Below are 23,785 nucleotides of genomic sequence, written 5' to 3'. Positions count from 1 at the left end.
TTAATTAATGGCTTGTAGTGATGATGTCTCAGTTGATATACCAACTAAATTAAGTGACAGTTTTGAGTTGAAACAATCACTTAGGTACTGTAGCTATGTTAGGAGAGCTATTGACTGATATGAGAGTGATCTGCATACAGAATGTTCTTCAAATGATGAATTACGCATATTTGTCTGGCAACATTTATACAACAGCATAAATATGACACTGTACTTCTCTTTATGGACATCCGTGAAATATTAGCAGGTCCACAAGTTCATCTTTATTTCTGTCAACAAGCAATACAGCTCTTTCCCACTCACACCAAACAAATGATACAACATAGAGCTCGCATGAAATGACCAAATTTGCATCTTTTGTTGTTTGGCTTTGGTGACCAACTAAATTGCGTACCTTGTTCAATACATATAATCCACATCTCTGTTTATGATTCAGCCTAAGACATCCAAGCCTCTTACTCTCAAGAGTGCCATAGAGTCACGACATCAGATGTGTGCTTACTTTACTGAAAGTCTCATAAGGCATGCTTTACAAGAACTAGAAGTTCAAGACATGAGCTGTCATTTTCCTCCCATTCGCTCAGTTTTTGCAGAAAGAAAATTCAAACAGTGTTCAAGATTAATTAGAATGTTTTGTAGCCCACAGTGTACTCTTTGACTTTTTGGTCATAGCTAAATCTGGAATGTTACAAGAGCATGCTGATTAATCATTAATACTAAGGCCTTTTTTTCTAACCTGTAAGTACTCAAATCTATACAAGTATAAGAAGAGAAGTAGCCTAAGTGCATCTGAAGATACACTTATGCCATGTAAGATCACTTTTAAACATTTTCATGAATGTCTGAGGTAAAGTCTGGACAAATTATTCAATCACTTGTACTTACTTCTTACGAGGAGTTTGCATTTTCTACAAAAATATATTTTTACAAATAAGTGTCACACACTCAAAATTCTTACATGGTTTGTCTGGATACATGAATATAATTACAGTGTCATACTAAATATGTAAATATGATGTACCAAAAATTACATGTTCTGTGGAAAATGTAGGCTAAATGACAAGCATTGAAAGCACTTTCTGTAGAAATTCTGTAATACATTTGGGAACATTATCTAAAACCATTTCATCTTACTTCATTCAATGGGCAGAAACCTCTTAAAAATAATGTTTACTTTTTTCTTACGGCAATAGCAAATTAGTCATTTCTGTAAATTACTTTAAAAATAATTCATTCTTTAACATATTTACAATGGAAGACTGGTTCTTCAGTCTTAAGTTTGCATGTGGAAGACTATTTACTTTTGAAGTTACATGTGCCTCTGAATGTTCATGGCATGTAAGATCATATTACAGTTAAAATCCATATACTTGAGGTAATGCCACTATTTTGAGATGAATTTGTCATATACAACTAGAAATAAGGACTATATGAATAGCCTAAGTAGTTTCATACACTCACAGAAGTTTTAACTTGAGAAGATAAACTTCTGTGAAATTTAACAATACAAATTAAGCGCTTAAAAGCACCGGGACAATATTAAGTCTAAGATAAATAATCAAACATTCACTTTACAGCTATTGATTTGTACATCAGTTTAGGTAAGAAATATTCTGTGGAATGAAATCTTTGTCACAAATATTCTGTGCAAAACTTAAATATATCTTGAAATTCTGAATGCTTAGGTAAAACCTTTCTAGTAGTGTGAAACAACAATGAGAATTCAGCTTCTAAATTAACAATTCTAGATTCACTGAAGCTGAAAATTATTTCAAGTAGAAATACTTTCTATCGCATGACTGGGAATGCAACAGAAGGCTTGCTGTGTGTGACATCACTCTGATGCCACAACTGGGTAACAGTCTTCACTTGCGTGTAGAAGTTGACACCCTGTTAAAAAACACATGAAATCAGTTGCATCCAGTCATAAAAACAATGATTTCTTGAACTTATTTCTTTTTTGCAAATTGATGTAAATAAAAACATTTCACTATTGTCTGAATGAATTCAGAACTATGCATACGAGGAGAACAAGGTTTAATGTTCCTGGATTACACAGAAGTGTAACTGATGTCAAATTAAATTGAGTTTGCTATGGTAGTACATATTTTGTGATAACTTAAAGATTCCGAATAATCTGTGGAATATTTTTGTTTATCACACTTTCTTTAAAACTGTTTATGTGTGTCATTCACTTGGAAAACTGTGTTATTGTGCTACCAAAAAAGATATGATCTGAAAAGAGAAATTCATCCCAGGTTGGCAAGGATTGACAAGGTATCTGCTTCTTAATTTTTGCATTTAAGAAATAGGTAGCTGAATTTAATTTTAATTCCACTTTTCTTTAAAATTAGCCACACGAAAGACATTCCAACACTGCAACTACTTATGTCAACACCAATAAAGTGTCTATGACAGACAATTAAAGCTGTATGAAACAGGTGCCAACAGGCACATCAAAGCATGAATATAGTGCATGCAAAATGAAGAATTAACTGTGAGAAAAGTTTAGGTACGATGGGTACCACATTTGTTGAATGTTAGCAAAAACAAGAATAATAAAGAATTTGAACAATCTTTTGTGTGCAGCTAAATAAGAAGGCAGTCCACACAAAAAGCTAAATAGAAAATAATGTACTGAAGTCGGAGGCTCCGTATAAAAAGAAGCAATAGTGTATTTCATCAGCTAGGGAGGTTATGGTAAGTGTTTCCTGGAATGGAAAAGAGAGTGACTTATAAATTTGCAAAGAGTAGCTGTTAAACACAAAGCATGTCTTCTGGGCCAGACAGGGAAAAAATTTTCGAAGAGGACTGGATGAAAAATGAAGTCATTTTCCATCACCTGTCCACAAAGGTGTTATGGCAGTTGGAAACTGAAGGATCTTAAGTGCGAATTATTGAAACGTCTACACTATTCATGTGATTCTGCATCTTCAAACTGTAACCATTCCCAGAAAATTGAGTCCTATATAGAGGTTATGGAAACTGTAGATAGATATTTCAGTATTCTCAGAATTGCACTGACAGAAGAGCCAAGTGCACTAAAATTTAAAGGGGTTATAATAATAAATCCAGCAAGACTGACAAATTTTTGCTGTAATATGTAAAACACTTTTTAAATTTCACTTTATGTATAAAGGAACTTGCAGTGCTGTAAGACGACTGTGTTTTTAATCTGGAACATAATGAGAAACAAATCAATATACAGAGCTCGTGGATCTTATTAATATACATCAAGCTATTCCACTCAAAACAGACTGAAGTAAATAATATGAATGATTAAATTAGTTATTCAAAACTTTCAGGTTGTTGTCTTCCATCCTATGAACATGATCTACAATAAGGTAAAAAGTAAGAACGGCAAAGAAACAGGTACTTACAATCATTACAAACAACAGCAAAATCAGGGATGACTTCGTCCATTCTCTCCTGACTTTGGGTTCTGGGCAACTTTACCTCTACCCCTTTAAGTAGTTATTAATGATTCTGCCAAAGGTTGCAGTATTTGTATCAGGCAACAAGTTTCGAACCTTGCAGGTTCGTTTTTAGCCTGCCCTACTGAGGCTACAAGAAACAGTATAGTCAGTGAACAGTGAATACAAAATGGCATTACAATAAGAAGTTCAGTTGTAACAGAAATTAATGATTTGCATGCAAATATATCAGCACTGACAGTGCAAAGGAAACAAAAGAAAAATTCGGAGTAGGTATTAAAATCCATGGAGAAGAAATAAAAACGTTGAGGTTCGCCGATGACATTGTAATTCTGTCAGAGACAGCAAAGGACTTGGAAGAGCAGTTGAACGGAATGGATGGTGTCTTGAAGGGAGGATATAAGATGAACATCAACAAAAGCAAAACGAGGATAATGGAATGTAGTCGAATTAAGTTGGGTGATGTTGAGGGTATTAGATTAGGAAATGAGACACTTAAAATAGTAAAGGAGTTTTGCTATTTGGGGAGCAAAATAACTGATGATGGTCGAAGTAGAGAGGATATAAAATGTAGGCGCAATGGCAAGGAAAGCGTTTCTGAAGAAGAGAAATTTGTTAACATCGAGTATAGATTTAAGTGTCAGGAAGTAATTTCTGAAAGTATTTGTATGGAGTGTAGCCATGTCTGGAAGTGAAACATGGACGGTAAATAGTTTGGACAAGAAAAGGATAGAAGCTTTCGAAATGTGGTGCTACAGAAGAATGCTGAAGATTAGATGGGTAGATCACATAACTAATGAGGAAGTATTGAATAGAATTGAGGAGAAGAAAAGTTTGTGGCACAACTTGACCAGAAGAAGGGATCGGTTGGTAGGACATGTTCTGAGGCATCAAGGGATCACCAATTTAGTATTGGAGGGCAGCTTGGAGGGTAAAAATCGTAGGGGGAGACCAAGAGATGAATACACTAAGCAGATTCAGAAGGATGTAGGTTGCAGTAGGTACTGGGAGATGAAGAAGCTTGCACAGGATAGAGTAGCATGGAGAGCTGCATCAAACCAGTCTCAGGACTGAAGACCACAACAACAACAACAACAACAACAACATTGCCTGATCTAATAATGAACATCAAAGTGGCAACACATGCTTCATAAATGTTTGCAGAATGAATGCCACAATTCCACATGCCTCTTACCAAGTCAAAATTAAACTGGAGGTTTAACATAAACAGCACCAAGAAACTTTCGATGGCACCTTTATTAAACAATCGCATTTGTTGCTCAATCACAAATTTCACTTTGTGCATGCAGGTAGTGGTCTTCCAAAAGTCTACAGACTTAAATGGTTTACATACATGAGACATTAAAACAATACATATCATTTGTTTAGCCAGTAAGTTTTTTTACAAAACAGTTAAATAGCCATACTAAAGCAGTGTCTCGTGGTACAGAATCATTATATCTCATCACATACGACCACCGTGTTATGTCTCAATGTGTGCATTCGTTCATGCGAGTCCTGTTGTCATAAATCACGGAGGATGAAACTCAAACATTTTACGTAATTCCAAACATTTTTGCATTACAGGTCATGCACATTTCATGAACAACCTTTTTCATATAGTGCTCCTATGATTACATCACCAGTCAGGTGCAAACATCATGACCTGATATCATTTGCCTATGTGATTGCCGTAAGCTTATTGACAACAGTGCATCCTAATTTAAGTTATACAATATAGCACTGAAGATGGTCACTCAGTGACAGAAAAATCGATTTTGCGATAGTAAAAAATATACGACCAATGCTGTCTCTTTTTTCAAGTATACCTGTTATCTGGTCGTAGTGCACAAGACAACATGGAGTCGCCAATCAATAAAATTTGCCAACTAGACGTACTAATCCAATTACAAGTGCACTTCAGTGCTATCCTACAAAACTGTGTTTAAAATTTAAACATCATGATCTAAAGTATTTGCTGGCTTGACGAGCATATCTAATTATGGATTACATTCAAAAGCTATGTTACCCACTACAAAGTGCTTTCATATGAGAGGCTGTGCTACATGTCATATGAGAGCACTTTGTTGTGGATATTGTATCATTTGGGTGTAATTTGTAATTAGATATGCATGTCAAACCAGAAAATATGTTAGATCATGATGTTTGAATTTCAAATGCTGTTTTGTGGGAGAGCATTTAAGTGCATCTGTAATTGGATTAACATGTCTGGTGGGCCAATAATGACAGGTCATGATGTTTGTATTTGACTGGTGGCGTAATCATAGGGACACTAATTGAAAAAGGTGGTTCATGCAGTGTGCATGACTAGTAATGCAAAATTGTTTGGAGTTACATAAAAGGCTTGAATATCTGTATGTCACTATTCATCCTCTGTGATTTATGACAACAGGACTCGCACAAATTTATATACAAGACGCCGTAATGATTCTGTGCCACAACGCACTGTTCTAGGAGGACTACCTAACTCTCTCCCTCTCCCTCTCTTTTACAAAGCGTATTGGCTAAACAAACAATATTTATTATTTTGAAATGTTTTATGTATGTAAACAATTTATGTATGCAGACTTCTGAAAGACGACCATCCATATGTATAACACAAAATTTGTAACGGAGCAACAAATGTGATTTGTTTCTTTGTATTTTATATTAAATGTAACCGGTTAATAAAGGCACTGCAACACCCCCTATTTTCATTTGATGCATCCATTGGCCATGGACGTGCACTTTAACATAAAGTGCTTGTCTTATGTTCAAATATTTAACAGGTACACATGACACTAGTACAGGGTTATTACAAATGATTGAAGCGATTTCACAGCTCTACAATAACTTTATTATTTGAGATATTTTCACAATGCTTTGCACACACATACAAAAATTCAAAAAGTTTTTTTCGGCATTCACAAATGTTCGATATGTGCCCCTTTAGTGATTCGGCAGACATCAAGCTGATAATCAAGTTCCTCCCACACTCGGCGCCGCATGTCCCCATCAATGAGTTCGAAAGCATCGTTGATGCGAACTCGCAGTTCTGGCACGTTTCTTGGTAGAGGAGGTTTAAACACTGAATCTTTCACATAACCCCACAGAAAGAAATCGCATGGGGTTAAGTCGGGAGAGCGTGGAGGCCATGACATGAATTGCTGATCATGATCTCCACCACGACCGATTCACTCGTTTTCCAATCTCCCGTTTAAGAAATGCCGAACATTATGATGGAAGTGCGGTGGAGCACCATCCTGTTGAAATATAAAGTCGGCGCTGTCGGACTCCAGTTCTGGCATGAGCCAATTTTCCGCGGGCTACACGTGAAACTTGCCCGCACGCGTTCAACCGTTTCTTCGCTCACGGCAGGCCGACCCGTTGATTTCCCCTTACAGAGGCATCCAGAAGCTTTAAACTGCGCATACCATCGTCGAATGGAGTTAGCAGTTGGTGGATCTTTGTTGAACTTCGTCCTGAAGTGTCGTTGCACTGTTATGACTGACTGATGTGAGTGCATTTCAAGCACGACATACGCTTTCTCGGCTCCTGTCGCCATTTTGTCTCACTGCGCTCTCGAATGCTCTGGCGGCAGAAATCTGAAGTGCGGCTTCAGCCGAACAAAACTTTATGAGTTTTTATACGTATCTGTAGTGTGTCGTGGCCATATGTCAATGAATGGAGCTACAGTGAATTTATGAAATCGCTTCAATCATTTGTAATAGCCCTGTATTTGTATTTGTGTAATGCTTGTCTATTTGTTGTTGTCATTCACTGTACTGACATCAGGTTTTATGAAGATGCTTAGACACATCCTCATTTAAAACTAAGCATGCCCACTGCCTGCGGATGGGTGCTTGCACGTGAAGCACGATGCTAGTGCCACTGAAATTCCTGGTGCTGTTGGCTATTTTGAGTTCCAGTTTGGTTTTGACTTGGTAAGAGGCATGTGTAGATTGTGGCATTCATTCTGCAAACATTTATAAAGTATGGGTTGCTAATTTGATCTTTCTTATTAAGATCAGACACTGTCAGTGGTCGGTCTGTTTGTATTCATATCATTAATTTCTGTTACATTGAACCTTGTATTGTGATACCACTACTGTATTCACTATTCACTTACAACCACATACTGCTTTTGGTAGCCTCAGTAGGCTAGACTTGAAAATGAACCTGTAAGGTTTGAAACTAGTCACCTAATGTAAGCACGGCAACTGTTGAGGGAATCTATAATAAACGCTATAAGGAATTTAATGAAGTAGCTGGTTCCCTGTCAACAAAGTGTTGAAATGGAGAACTCTGCTCCTTTTCCTAAACTTTACCAGGCCTTTTCCTTCATCACTCTTCCTTCCCTTTCAACCATTCTGCTAGAAGAAGAAGCCACTGGCTCCAAAAGCTTGTGAACTGTCATTCTTTTTGTAAGTGTGTTCTCCTGTTGCCGCTTGGTGAGTAGAATTTCATTGATCCAATTTCGTTATATTTTCAAAAAATGATTATTTCCATTGACTACTAAAATGTTTATCTACATTATATTTTCACAAAAATTTTTTGCCTCCAGAATGAATTTTTCACTGTGCAGCAGAGTGTGCACATTAAAACTATGTGCCAGACCAAGACTAACTCGGCAAAGGTCCTGAGTTTGAGTTTCAGTAAAGCACACACTTTTAATCTGTCAGGATATTTCAATTTTTATTGTTTATTTTTTCTTTTTAATGAATGTTACAGGAAAGATAAAACGATCTGCTTCAGACCAACTATTTCAGATAACAGTCACCAAAAACCTGCTATTGACAAAACACCTAATTTTGCATTCAGTCCTACTGATGTCAGTATAACTTTACCTTCCTCTGAGCTTTTAACTCACTTTTGAAACCATTTGTAACAGTAACACTGAAACCAATCCTCTGACCTATTTGATTCCCCACATCCATACATTCGTCAGTCACTGCCATGTTAAAATACATTAGGAAATGCCTAATGCAACCATTTATCTACCAAATCATCCAGTGAAAATATATTACATTTTATATGAATAGTAACTGTTCGCATTACGATCTCATAAATTCACTAGACATGAACACCTACATTTTTCTTTATTAAGGCCAAAGATGCCCCTCATGTGACACTACGGACTGACTCACATTGACAGTCCATACAAACAGAACTATGCACATATCATACTTTGTTTTTCTAATCATATATACCTACCCCCATGAACCATGGACCTTGCCATTGGTGGGTAGGCTTGCATGCCTCAACGATACAGATGGCCGTACTGTAGGTGCAACCACAACGGAGGGGTATCTGTTGAGAGGCCAGACAAACGTGTGGTTCCTGAAGAGGGGCAGCAGCCTTTTCAGTAGTTGCAGGGGCAACAGTCCGGATGATTGACTGATCTGGCCTTGTAACACTGACCAAAACGGCCTTGCTGTGCTGGTACTGCGAACGGTTGAAAGCAAGGGGAAACTACAGCCGTAATATTTCCCGAGGGCATGCAGCTTTACTGTATGGTTAAATAATGATGGCGTCCTCTTGGGTAAAATATTCCGGAGGTAAAATAGTCCCCCATTCGGATCTCCGGGCGGAGACTACTAAAGAGGATGTCATTATCAGGAGAAAGAAAACTGGTGTTCTACGGATCGGAGCGTGGAATGTCAGATCCCTTAATCGGGCAGGTAGGTTAGAAAATTTAAAAAGGGAAATGGATAGGTTAAAGTTAGATATAGTGGGAATTAGTGAAGTTCGGCGGCAGGAGGAACAAGACTTTTGGTCAGGTGAAAACAGGGTTATAAATACAAAATCAAATAGGGGTAATGCAGGAGTAGGTTTAATAATGAATAAAAAAATAGGAGCGCTGGTAAGCTACTACAAACAGCATAGTGAACACATTATTGTGGCCAAGATAGACACGAAGCCCATGCCTACTACAGTAGTTCAAGTTTATATGCCAACTGGCTCTGCAGATGACGAAGAAATTGAAGAAATGTATGATGAGATAAAAGAAATTATTCAGGTAGTGAAGGGAGATGAAAATTTAATAGTCATGGGTGACTGGAATTCGAGAGTAGCAAAAGGGAGAGAAGGAAACATAGCGGGTGAATATGGATTGGGGGAGACAAATGAAAGAGGAAACCGTCTGGTAGAATTTTGTACAAAGCATAACTTAATCATAGCTAACACTTGGTTCAAGAATCATGAAAGAAGGTTGTATACATGGAAGAACCCTGGAGATACTAGAAGGTATCAGACAGATTATATAATGGTAAGACAGAGATTTAGGAACCAGGTTTTAAATTGTAAGACATTTCCAGGGGCAGATGTGGACTCTGACAACAATCTATTGGTTATGAACTGTAAATTAAAACTGAAGAAACTGCAAAAAGGTGGGAATTTAAGGAGATGGGGCCTGGATAAACTGAAATAACCAGAGGTTGTGCAGAGTTTCAGGGAGAGCATAAGGGAACAATTGACAGGAATGGGGGAAAGAAATACAGTAGAAGAAGAATGGGTAGCTCTGAGGGATGAAGTAGTGAAGGCAGCAGAGGATCAAGTAGGTAAAAAGAGGAGGGCTAGTAGAAATCCTTGGGTAACAGAAGAAATATTGAATTTAATTGATGAAAGGAGGAAATATAAAAACGCAGTAAATGAAGCAGGCAAAAAGGAATACAAACGTCTCAAAAATGAGATTGACAGGAAGTACAAAATGGCTAAGCAGGGATGGCTAGAGGACAAATGTAAGGATGTAGAGGCTTATTTCACTAGGGGTGAGATAGATACTGCCTACAGGAAAATTAAAGAGACCTTTGGAGAAAAGAGAACCACTAGTATGAATATCAAGAGCTCAGATGGAAACCCAGTTCTAAGCAAAGAAGGGAAAGCAGGAAGGTGGAAGGAGTATACAGAGGGTCTATACAAGGGCGGTGTACTTGAGGACAATATTATGGAAATGGAAGAGGATGTAGATGAAGATGAAATGGGAGATACGGTACTGCGTGAAGAGTTTGACAGAGAGTGAAAGACCTGAGTCGAAACAAGGCCCCGAGAGTAGACAACCATTAGAACTACTGATGGCCTTGCGAGAGCCAGTCCTGACAAAACTCTACCATCTGGTGAGCAAGATGTATGAGACAGGAGAAATACCCTCAGACTTTAAGAAGAATATAATAATGCCAATCACAAAGAAAGCAGGTGTTGACAGATGTGAAAATTACCGAACTACCAGTTTAATGAGCCACAGCTGCAAAATACTTACGCAAATTCTTTACAGACAAATTGAAAAACTGGTAGAAGTCGACCTCGGGGAAGATCAGTTTGTTTTCCGTAGAAATGTTGGAACACGTGAGGCAATACTGACCTTACGACTTATCGTAGAAGATAGATTAAGGAAAGGCAAACCTACATTTCTAGCATTTGTAGACTTAGAGAAAGCTTTTGACAATGTTGACTGGAATACTCTCTTTCAAATTCTAAAGGTGGCAGGAGTAAAATACAGGGAGCGAAAGGCTATTTACAATTTGTACAGAAACCAGATGGCATTTATAAGAGTTGTGGGGCATGAAAGGGAAGCAGTGGTTGGGAAGGGACTGAGACAGGGTTGTAGCCTCTCCCCGATGTTATTCAATCCGTATATTGAGCAAGCAGTGAAGGAAACAAAATAAAAATTTGGAGTAGGTATTAAAATCCAGGGAGAAGAAATAAAAACTTTAAGGTTCGCCGATGACATTGTTATTCAATCAGTGACAGCAAAGGACTTGGAACAGCAGTTGAACGGAATGGACAGTGTCTTGAGAGGAGGATACAAGATGAAGATCAACAAAAGTAAAATGAGGATAATGGAATGTAGTCGAATTAAGTCGGGTGATGCTGAGGGAATTAGATTAGGAAATGAGACACTTAAAGTAGTAAAGGAGTTTTGCTATTTGGGGAGCAAAATTACTGATGATGGTCGAAGTAGAGAGGATATCAAATGTAGACTGGCAATGGCAAGGACAGCGTTTCTGAAGAAGAGAAATTTGTTAACATCGAGTATAGATTTAAGTGTCAGGAAGTCGTTTCTGAAAGTATTTGTATGGAGTGTAGCCATGTATGGAAGTGAAACATGGACAATAAATAGTTTGGACAAAAAGAGAATAGAAGCTTTTGAAATGTGGTGCTACAGAAGAATGTTGAAGATTAGGTGGGTAAATCACGTAACTAATGAGGAGGTATTGAATAGGATTGGGGAGAAGTGAAGTTTGTGGCACAACTTGACTAGAAGAAGGGATTGGTTGGTAGGACATGTCCTGAGGCATCAAGGGATCACAAATTTAACATTGGAGGGCAGCGTGGAGGGTAAAAATCGTAGAGGGAGACCAAGAGATGAATACACTAAGCAGATTCAGAAGGATGTAGGTTGCAGTAGGTACTGGGAGATGAAGGAGCTTGCACAGGATAGATTAGCATGGAGAGCTGCATCAAACCAGTCTCAGGACTGAAGACCACAACAACAACAGTAACAGTATCTTCTATCTGAAATGCTTATCACACATGTTTCTCTTCCCTCTGAGACTACACTCCACACAAATACTGCCAGGAAAGATTTCTCAACACTTGAATTTACGTTTAATGTTAATGAACTCCTGTTTTTCCTACAGCCAGTCTGCATCTTATATATCCCCTAATTCAGCCATCATCAGCCATTTTGCTGTCAAAATAACAGAACCTGTCTACTACTTTTACTATCTTATTTCCAAACATAATCCCAGAGAAACCCAATTCAACTGACTAAATTGCAGTTTTTTAATATTAATCAACTAATCTCTCTTCAAGACACCATGCATTCCATTCAACAGCTCTTCCGAAGTCCTTTGCTGTCTGACAGAACTCAAATATCTTTGGCAAACCTAAAAGTTTTTATTTCTTCTCCCTGAACTTCAATTTCTTCCCCAAAATTTTTCTCTGGCTACCTTTATTGCTTACTCAATACACAGATTGAATAACATCAAGGACAGGCGACAACCGTGTGTCACTCCCTTCAGCTACTGCTTCTCTTTCATGTCCTTTGACTAACAACTGCACTCTGGTTTTTGCACAAGCTGTATACAATCTTTTACTTCTTGTATTTTATCCCTGCAACCTTCAGATTTTCAAAGAGTGTATTTCAGCTTACATTGTAAAATTGTGAATTGTCAGTCAACTGTGTTTGGTTTTTCCGACATTTGTTTCTGGATCAATGAAGACTTTCTAAGTTCAATCACATACTGGTACCCACTAGAGGAACATCACATCTTCTGAATTTAAATGTTGACTGATTGATTGAGGTGGAGGGGTTATGGGAGTAAACTTCAAGATCAGTTCTGTGATTCAAAAGTTTGTGTAGGATAGAGGGGCCACTAAAAGTGGGTGGATCCAGTCAGAGGGGTCAAACTATAAAGCAAGGAAGTTAAAACACACACAGTAGAAAGCATAAAAGGGTAGGCCAGATCTAAAAAGTGGAAAACAGAGAGATAAAAGAGCAGACTCTGCATGGGGGAGTGGCCATGGCTCCCAGACCTACAAAACACTAAGAGAGGCCCCAACCACAGCCACTCCGCCCCTCCCCCAGAGTAAAGCAAAACCTTATAACTGAAAATAAAAGCAACCTTCACGTAGGAAACTGAGGACCAGTTCAACAGTGTTAGTTAGTTCACCTCTGTAGGACAGGTTTCCTGTTTACTGAATATAACCACACTGATCACAAATGAGACAACTTGTTAACACTGTGTAACCTCAAATCTAGCTGTAATAATAACCTCAGTTCAGTAAAGGAAGGAGTCCCACTGTTTCTCCAGATATGTAGCATCCAGCAAAAGCCTCTCAATTAGATACCATATAGTTAACAAACTGCAAAACTGTTCCAAGTACTCCCAGAAATTTTCTACCGGAGTTAGATCAGGTGAGTTTTTGGGCAGTTTAGATGTGAGAAGGTGTTTGCATTCAACAAACAAGGAATGTATGCACGCAGTCTTTGAACATGGATGTTTTCTTCAAACAAAGGAGTCCCCAAAAATCATGACACTGTAAAAAAAGGCAATAGTGGCACTAAGAATGTTGGAACAAACATCCTGTTCACTTTCATAGTAACCTGAACTAGTTTGCCTAATTAATGATATGAAAAACATCCCCAAAACATCACACAGATCCGCCACCACACTAAATTACACAACCTACACACTAAGGATTAAACCCTTCATCAGGCCTCTCTGTGTGCTCTATGCTTTGCATCATTTGAAAATAAGCAAAACTATGAGTCATTGGGTCATATGACAACCTCCAATCATTTACTGTCTAGTTTGTGTCGTTTAACACATTACTGATGTACAGGTCAGTATGCAACTGTGAGTATGGGCTTTTGTGAAGTAATCTACTAAAATTCTCATTGCATGAGGTTCTCTTTCGCATTGTTTGGGCCTGCATTTACTGACAGCAGCACTGAAACCACTGGTCGTTGACAATCATGGGTACTGTTATCTGGGCTCTAACCATTAAGGCCATTTTACAAACATTCTTCATATGCTATATTACACTGCCCTGAGTGGTCACTATTCCTTGTGTGACTGTCCACACTGATGTATCAACAAGTCAGGCTATTTCATTCACAGTGGCTTAACGAGCCCATGAAAACCCCTCTCTACCACGATATCATATTCATCTTTCTTCCTGAGTTGATTACATATGACTGACTGGTGCAAAGATATCACTTCAATGCCATGACTTGTGAAAGTGATGGATGATCACATGATCATCTGGTACCAGTTCTAAACCATTTACAACACTACTTAAAAACTGCTGACTAATATTTTGTCTAGTGAGCTTAGATTACAAAGAGGATGTGAAGTACTAAGGAAAACTGAATTCTAGAAAACAAACACCACTACAAAGTAACAGCTGCTGTAGTGACTTCACTGAGAAACTGTTACAGCTGTGATTAGCAAAAAGCTTAAAAATATGCAAGGGAAACTCTTTGAAAGCAAGTTCAGGTAAATTAGCATTCTGGCAACCAATACTATCAAATTAAATCATATTCTTATGGGGAATACTATACTCTTTCTTAATACAAGAACCTATCTTAAACAAGCTTTTTGTGTCTAAGCTATCATTTCCTCTATTCTACAGTTATCGTAGAGTATTTACTTCAGATACATTGAGATATCATTGAAAATTAACCACAGCCTTATCACAGCTATTTTTTGGGGAAAAAAACCTGTAAATGCTTAAATAAGACGCAATTATATTTTCAGCTGAAGTATGTACTAAATCTCAACTTCCATCAATAAATATTGACTGTTTAAAAACTTACAGTAATTACTTACCTGTTTACCATAGAAGTGTGCATCTCCAAGAAATGACCCTCTCGTACCAGTGAAGGAGAACATTGGCAGTGGGACAGGTATTGGTACATTGACACCAACCTGAAAAATCATTCAAGATTGAATCCATATTTTAAAATATATTAGACTGTATGCACACACACGCACTCTCTCTCTCTCTCTCTCTCTCTCTCTCTCTCTCTCTCTCTCTCTCTCTCTCTCCACACCCTCCCTCACCCAACAAAATAGATTTCAGAAGTGGCTTACTCATCACTTTAAAAAAGAGCCAACCATTAACAAAAAGCAACTCCTCCCTACCACTTTAGGAAAATTTCTGATAGAGAGCAACTAAAACTAGTAGGACAAATTATGTGTTCAGTACATTAAATAAAAGAGGCAATACTGTTTTATCTTGAGTGCAAACCTGAGGCATTTACCTCTGATCTTGATTACGTACAGTAACTTCAGGTGATGTTTAGACACCATAGCATGTTGATACAGGAGCTAGAACAAAATGGTGCAACTCATTTGTTTAGCATTCATTTTTGGCAGAAGCATAACTGTTGCCACTATGTCTGGGCAATCCAGGTGGCTTCTTCAAGGCATTAAAATTTATTATGGTTAACAGACAGGCTAACAAACGCACAATTCCTTTAGGCCCTGTGCCAGTTTTTCAATTTTACTGAGTTCAGCAATAGGTCAGTGCCACTAGACTTCAGTAGCATATGAGAATGTAACTGAGCAGCACTCTTCATTTCTAGAGGAACTTATGAAGTGGAATTTAGCATCTTCTTTACTTCCCTGAATTTCAGTTCTTGTGTCATTATTCCAGTGACCGGCAGAGAAGGTTGACAAGACTAGCGGTTCTCGTGGGGTTTCAGTGAAGCGCACAGTGTGCAGCAGTCGCCAGAACTGATCAGGGCCTCCTAGTTTTCTGCCAAGTAGAAGGCTTCAAACAGATGCTCACAAGGTTATGTGGCAAGCTTGTCTGCATTTTCTTAGGTGTGCACTTAACTTTAGTGTCATTAACAACACACTAAATTTGTGTTTACAGAGAGATTTTTCTGTAATATTCTGTAAAGAGGTACGCTTAAGACTTCACAATGTGACCTCCCTTTCTCTCTTTGCTCCATTTCTTTCACTGATCTTTTCTTTCTTCCTTCTTCGTACTGTGGCTACTATATCTCAGGTTTTTCAATGCAGAAATGTAGTGAGAAGTAGGCACATGTGTATGGTGGTTCACGATATCGTAGTGCTGTGAGGGGGCGTCACTCGTGCCTCTGGTTTGAGAAGACTGATGACTGAAGTACAAACATATCTCGAAAGAAAAACAGGTATGTGCTCACTTTTCTTTTAAAACTATAAATAGTAGTGTAGCTAATACCATCTATTGTACTACTAAACTGAATGAGCACGACAACATTGATGAAGTTTGAACCTCGAAAGAAGTTTATTAATACCAATTAGCTGAAATAAAAAAAAAAACTCTTCCAATCCAGAAGTCACTCACAATTAGAGCAATTAGTTTCTGATGTGTGTGTGGTGGTCATTGATACTTAAAAGAGCGTTTCAGTAATTCTATCACTGTCTGTTTACGAGTTGCTGAGCAACTTATCAACAAGCTGACTACGCACTGATCAATATTTGTCATATCCTGACAGTAAATCGCTTCTTACTTGCTTTAAGCATCGAGACGATTACTATGACGCTCATATACGTCTTTGATAGTTATTATCAAGCTAATGTCCATGAATTGTGGTTAATGTTACTGAATCCTAAACATGACGATAACACCCGATATCCAGCCACGTATCTTAAACTCCGTGCCAATATTTGAGAATTCATGCGCGATTTGTTTGCACCAAGGCGGGCCATGGTTCCCTAGAATAATTTTTAAATCAACTCCAGGTTGTAAATTAACAATTCTATGCCCATTCACGAAAGTTACAGAAGATCCGCACTCTATGACTACTTGATCATGCACTCGAGCAACATGGAAGTTTTTGTTCTTACAAAGAGAAAACATATCATGCATAATGCGACAACATGATTTGCTATGTCAAAACATATTTATATCTATCTCATTAAAACTCATTACCTAGTAAATGTTGTACATAATTAAATTCTTTACTCTGCAAATAATTAATAAAATTTAGAAATGAATTACATGTACAAAAGAAAATCTCAAGTTGCTATGACCTCATGGGTCACTACTTGTTTCGACTCCCCTACACACACGACACAAAGTAGATCAGACTATATTGGACATACTCATGTAATGCTAGAACACATTTCTCTTTAGAGAGCCAAATGTGTTTTATTTATTATTTCTCTGTCTATAAAACTATGCTCCATTTCACACTATAAGATCAGTAGTCCTACTTCTAAAGAAGTTTAACAGACTCTGTACACAGTGGAGAGGGTCTTCACATCATGAACTGCTTTACTAGGTACATATCTGTTCAGTGATGGTTAAATATTCTTCTAAACTTGAGCCACAGTTTCCAATATTCTCCTGCTCAGAGTTAAATGTTTTGAGATCCTCTTAAATATGTGGCACTACTGTCCCTTTACCTAGTTTATTTTACATTGTATATCTACTTGTATTAGTTGCCCTTTGTACTGTGATAATACTGTTGCTGAAACTGCTTAATGGTCAATGGTACAAGTTTCAATCTGAATTTTCTAATTGAGGACAGGTCTATGTATTGCCTAATGTACATTGCCTGATTAAAAAAAAAGTCAAGCACACAAAAGTGAAAAAGGAAATGAAATACAGCTCCACAGTCAGAGGGTATGTGAAGTTATTTCAGTGATTACAAACAAAGAACTAGGCAGTATCAGCCCGTTTACGACAATAACGTTGCAACCCCTCTGACACAGGTACGTTGGGGAGGTTGTCAGAACTGTAGTATCCTCTCTTGAGGCAAGCTGGCCCACAACCAGTGTAAATAGTTCTCAATATCTGAAGGGTATAGAGGAAAGACAATGGTACCCCTCAAATTTGAATTTTTCAAACCAAGTACAGTAAGACAAAGGTAACCCTGATCTACACTAGGTGATGTACCAAGTTCATCTTACTGATGACAGATGGCAGCACGATGTTGATTTGTTTCTGTGGGAATCCACATACGCTGGTGGGAAACAATGGTAACCCACAAATTCAAAATGGAGGCAACAGCAGATTGCAGTGAGGGAAGTTGTGACATTTTTGTGATTTTAAGTGAATTGTGTGGTAATTTGACTGTTTTGATGATGACGTTAATGATATAGATTTCAATTTAAATGAGGAGATGGAAGATTCTACTTACATTAATTCTACTGCAAGTCAATTAAGTTTTGTTTTCCCCATCATGTTGTTTTTTTGCTGGCTACCATTATCTTTGTGCTAGCTAGTTAGGCTACGTATTTTATTTCCATATTCAACTTTTTTACAGTACCTTGATATGAAGATAGAGTCAACAGGTCTTTTAATGCAACTATATTGTCCTCTGTAAATCTGGGATGTTTACATAAAGAAATATTCTCATATCTGTGGCCTACCAATTTATTCATCTTATCATTAATGAGGTTATTATCGGTTAACAGCACTTTTTTAATATTACACTATCTATACAAAAAATATTTTTTTAATAGAATGAAGAAGATCACAACAGAACTGACCCTGGGAATAAAGACGTCATAATGAAAACATCACAAAAAAGATAAAAGCTAGTAAACAAACAACAACAACAGAAGAAACTTTGAAAGAATGGTGGAATTGAATGTACTACAAAAGAAAGTACAGTGATCCAAGAGAGAAATTTAGTTGGAGCTTCCCGCAAAACATTCTAAAAAGTGTTTTGAATGGATTGAAGAGAAGCTTATACAGAGTATAAACAAGTCATTCTGAAACATTGGGGACTTCAATATACAAAATACTTTGTTTGGTTCCATGTGGCTAGAACCATAAAAAGAAGATATACAGGCAATGAAATTACAGTGTTATAAAAGATGGCAGCAGCACTGTTGTCTGTAAAGTTGCATTTTTAAGCATCCATGATTTGCAGCACAACAGAGATAGAATAGAAAAACTACCCAAATTTGTGAACAGGGGCTACTACTCCACCAGAAGATAGAAGAGGCAAACACAAGAACAGATCCCATGCCTACTCAAAGGAAGACGTGCAATCAATCAAAAAACATATTGAAGGTATTCCAAAATACAAATGTCTACAGCAGAAAAGATAATGGTGAAAAACTGTGTTTCGATGGAATATTCCATACAAAGTTGCTGCAACCATTATAAAGATGAATACTGTCCTGATATCAAAGTGAAGCCTGTATGCTTTGATAAATATTATTGAATTTTCATTCAAGATTTCAGTATTTCATTCAAACTACCAAAAGCAGATACTTACCCAAGATGCGATTCAAATGAAATTAAACTGATAGAAGCAAAAAACGACCAGAAAAAATTAAGGGAAATAAATATACAGAAAGAGTTACATCTCAGAAAATCCCAGGCGGGTGAAGATGATATAAAAGTGCAAACAGAGAAGGGGTGTTTCATAAAGACATTCATGTAATAACTTCTACAACAGGCATTGCCCACTCCTAACCTCTCTACAGGTCCAATGTTCTATAAGAGGAAACCGTGGACATAAAACTTCAGCGTTCATCCCTGTAATTCATTACCAGGTCATTTGTTTGTCTGGGATGACACAGCAGCATCAAGGGCTTCAAGGAAATAGGCAGCTGCTTACTGAAGTATTCTGAAGATCACAATATATGAGTGAATAAGTTGATTGCAATTTCAGGCAACTGCTCAGAGCAAAACAAAAACTGGAACATTGTGTTTGTTCGGACGCTGCTTATAGCAAAAGGCAGATTTTCCACCATTGAGAGCCACTTCCCACTTCCTGGACATTCCATGTTCCCAACTGTTCAATATTTTGCTGTTGTGGAACAGTATGTTTGCGGAGATGCAGTTTGTAAATGCCCCTCAAGATTAGGTGGAGATCGAAAAAGTGTGACCATGTTATGTCATCAGTAGATTTTGTATGAATCAGTGACATGAGATCTACATCTAATCAACAGAATATCTCAGTAAAATGGCACAAGATGTTACGCTGTACAGCTCCTCCTCGATGCAGATCATCCAGGAATCTCGTTCGTATCAAATACATTTCATGGGGAAGACTGGCAGAAAGTCATTTTACACAAACGAGATTGTCCTACAACCTTAGAAGGAACCAGTCTCCAAAAGAAGTATTCCGGGAAGTTCCAATTGACTCAAAGAAGAAACAAGATCTCATATCCACACTGAACTGGATACCACCTATTTATCACAAATTCTAAAAATCAATAAAAACTAAGAAGACACCGAAAAATTAGGATGAGTATGTAGATGCATCTGCAAATGAAATGTGAGGATTTTCAGCTGTCCTGTGTGTGTTGCACGAAAATAATGGTATGCCACATAATATGTTCACCACAGCTAGGAAAAGACAGCGTTTTTGACATTATTAAATCAAATTTTGTATTTTTTAGATTGATTTGTGTGCTTAAGATGTTGTGCAGTGACTACCAGTTGCATAAAAAAATATTAATAACTTATGTGTGAAATACTTTTTTAAACTTTTCCAATTGAATATCTCCATTCATAGCTAATGTGTGTTACCATTATATTTCCCCATACTTTTCGTCTTGTTACTGGCACTGGGATGGAGTTTATGTCCGAGCTGGCCCCACCCATCACACTGGGGATATCTGGGGTTCTGTGAATGAACACTGTCATCCAGAATGAGGTTTTCACTCTGCAGCGGAGTGTGCACTGATATGAAACTTCCTGGCAGATTAAAGCTGTGTGCCGGACTGAGACTCGAACTCAGGACCTTTCCCTTTCTGTCAGAAAGTTTCATGTTAGCACACACTTCGCTGCAGAGTGAAAATCTAATTTTGGAAACATCCCCCAGGCTGTGGCTAACCCATGTCTCTGCAATATCCTTTCTTCCAGCAGTGCTAGTTCTGCAAGGCTCACAGAAGAGCGGCTGTGAAGTTTGGAAGGTAGGAGACGAGGTACTGGCAGAATTGACACTGTGAGGATGGGTTGTGAGTCATGATTGGATAGCTCAGTTGGTAGAGCACTTGCCCAAAAAGCAAAGGTCCCGAGTTCGAGTCTCGGGCCAGCACACAGTTTTAATCTGCCAGGAAGTTTTATATCAAGACTGTCACATGAGAGGTAACATGAGGATGCATGATGTCCTTGGCATTATGTTGTGGCACTGGAGTTTTCTCAATCCCTATCAGCTGTGACCTAAAGTCAGACATGATGACTCCCCAAACCATGACATCAGAAGTGACATTGCTGCATCTCGCCAAAACATTGGAAGAATGGGGCTCTCAGCAGGTTACCATTATACTCACAGCCAATGGTCATTGAGAGTAGTGCAGAACAGCAGTTCATCACTGAACACCATGTGATGCTATTCATCAGCAGTACATTCTTCCCAGTCACAGCTCTACTCCAAACATAACCACTGGTGCTGTTGTGTGTATGGCAGCCTACGCATGGGATGGTAATTTCCTAGTTTAGCTGCTGCTAGTCTCTGACCAGTGATGTGGGATGACACAATTCTGCAAAGAATGCATTCTCTGTCTCTGATGGGAGGTGGTGGTGGTGGTTGTTGTTGTTGTTGTTGTTGTTGTTGTTGTTGTTGTCGTCTTCAGTCCTGATACCGGATTGATGCAGCTCTCCATGCTACTCTATCCTGTGCAAGCCTCTTCATCTCCCAGTACCTACTGCAGCCTACATCCTTCTGAATCTGCTTAGTGTATTCATCTCTTGGTCTCCCTCTACGATTTTTACCCTCCACACTGTCCTCCAATGCTAAATTTGTGATCCCTTGATGCCTCAGGACATGTCCTACCAACTGATCCCTTCTTCTAGTCAAGTTGTGCCACAAACTTCTCTTCTCCCCAATCCTATTCAATACCTCCTCTACCCACCTAATCTTCAACATTCTTCTGTAGCACCACATTTCGAAAGCTTCTATTCTATTTTCGTCCAAACTATTTATTGTCCATGTTTCACTTCCATACTTGGCTACACTCCATACAAATACTTTCAGAAATGACTTCCTGGCACTTAAATCTATACTCGATGTTAACGAATTTCTCTTCTTCAGAAACACTTTCCTCGCCATTGCCAGTCTACATTTGATATCCTCTCTACTTCGACAATCATCAGTTATTTTGCTCCCCAAATAGCAAAACTCCTTTACTACTTTAAGTGTCTCATATCCTAATCTAATTCCCGCAGCATCACGCGACTTAATTAGACTACATTCCATTATCCTCATTTTGTTTTTGTTGATGTTCATCTTATACCCTCCTTTCAAGACACTGTCCATTCCATTCAACTGCTCTTCCAAGTCCTTTGCTGTCTCTGACAATTACAGTGTCATCAACGAACCTCAAAGTTTTTATTTCTTCTCCATGGATTTTAATACCTACTCGGAACTTTTCTTTCGTTCCCTTTACTGCTTGCTCAATATACAGATTGGATGGCATCGGGGAGAGGCTACAACCCTGTCTCACTCCCTTCCCAACCACTGCTTCCCTTTCATGTCCCTCGACTCTTATAATTGCCATCTGCTTTCTCTACAAATTGTAAATAGCCTTTCTCTCCCTGTATTTTACCCCTGCCACCTCTGAAGGTGGTGATGGGAGGTACAGATGTGAAAGGGGGTGTGACGTGCTTAGTGCCCAACACAGTGATACTCCCTTGTGATGGTTGGACTTGGTCAACTGGAATCTTTATGACATGCATCTGAAACACCGCAAATTTTGATATTGCACAATTAGACCAGCCAGCCAAATGGAGACCCGAAGGAGGCCCCTTTCGAACACTGGTCAGGTGCTGCAAAAGCTGTTTCATGTGAGTATGTGGCACCTTCATGTCCTTCAGAGTGATCACTAAACATCTTACTGTTCACACCCCTTATACACCAAAACAGGTTTGCTAACAAAACTATACATGGATACTAATGCACCTCTTGTGGAATTATATTTTATAACCTTAACCAGATTTCAAAGAAAGAATTTTGTATGGGTTCAAAGGATGGCTTATCAGCCCCACCACTTACAAGCCTTATCATCCCAATCGTTTGTTGGATGATTACAGTCTCTTCCGATGATTGTAGTATGATAGGGGAACATACACACTACTAAACTGAGCTTTCCTCTGATTTTTTTTTTTTTTAATTTCGAAGTGAATTTGGTGGTTGATAAAAAGATATAATTACAAATGTATGCACATCCTTGTTACTGAGTGCTGATCAAATTATCTCACAGCTTTAATTTCAGTCCCAGAGAATTTGAATTGCTTATTGCATCTGATGTACCACCTCTGTAACCCACTTGCTTACCCTTTCTATAATTACTTATATTTATCCGAAGTTCTTATCCTGACAGTTCTGGATTTCAGCCAGCTTTCTGTACCAACTAAGTGAGTTCTGATGCATTTTAGGAATGCTTCAAACTCCTGGACTGCTGTGAAAGCTTTGTATTGATCGATAGCATTGTAGTTGTTTAATCTTCAGGGTGATATTATTATCTGGACTCTACAGACAATTGCTTTATCTAATAAACTCTTGTGTACATCATGCACAATTACCTCTATAGCAGCCTCTGATGTACAGTGCACCCCTAACCAATTAAGGGGGGACCTACAATTCTCTACTTTATGGGACACACCTAAGAAAACGCAGCCAAGCTTGCCACATAACCTTGTGAGCATCTGTTTCAAGCCTTCTACTTGGCAGAAAACTAGGGGCCCTGATCAGTTTTGGTGACTGCTGCACACTGTGCACTTCACTGAAACCCCATGAGAACGGCTAGTCTTGTCAACATTATCTGTCGGTCACTGGAATGATTCAGGTGACAATGAATGTTTGTGTCCCACAACTACTGATGGTTGCACTCTGTTCTGCTAGAATAATCTGACCTTAGCAAGGTAACATGAAGGTTGGGACA

The 23,785-nt window shown here is 38.3% G+C and overlaps 1 protein-coding gene across 1 annotated transcript in view; it reads right to left on the bottom strand.

The window, feature by feature from the left end:
• Positions 1–214: 214 nt before the first annotated feature.
• Positions 215–23,785, bottom strand: part of LOC126163127 (probable methylmalonate-semialdehyde dehydrogenase [acylating], mitochondrial) — a 63,162-nt gene continuing 39,591 nt past the window's right edge. Inside the window, exons 9-10 of the mRNA XM_049920052.1 lie at positions 14,771–14,869; positions 215–1,890 (exon numbers count right to left, since the gene is read on the bottom strand). Coding sequence (XP_049776009.1) covers positions 1,789–1,890; positions 14,771–14,869 — 201 coding nt within the window. The 3' untranslated portion in view covers positions 215–1,788. The remainder of the gene's footprint in view (positions 1,891–14,770; positions 14,870–23,785) is intronic.

The sequence above is a fragment of the Schistocerca cancellata genome, chromosome 2 (assembly GCF_023864275.1).
Source record: "Schistocerca cancellata isolate TAMUIC-IGC-003103 chromosome 2, iqSchCanc2.1, whole genome shotgun sequence".
NCBI lineage: Eukaryota > Metazoa > Arthropoda > Insecta > Orthoptera > Acrididae > Schistocerca > Schistocerca cancellata.
The sequence above is the reverse complement of the archived record's forward strand: the minus strand, read 5'-3'. Positions and strand labels throughout refer to the sequence as shown.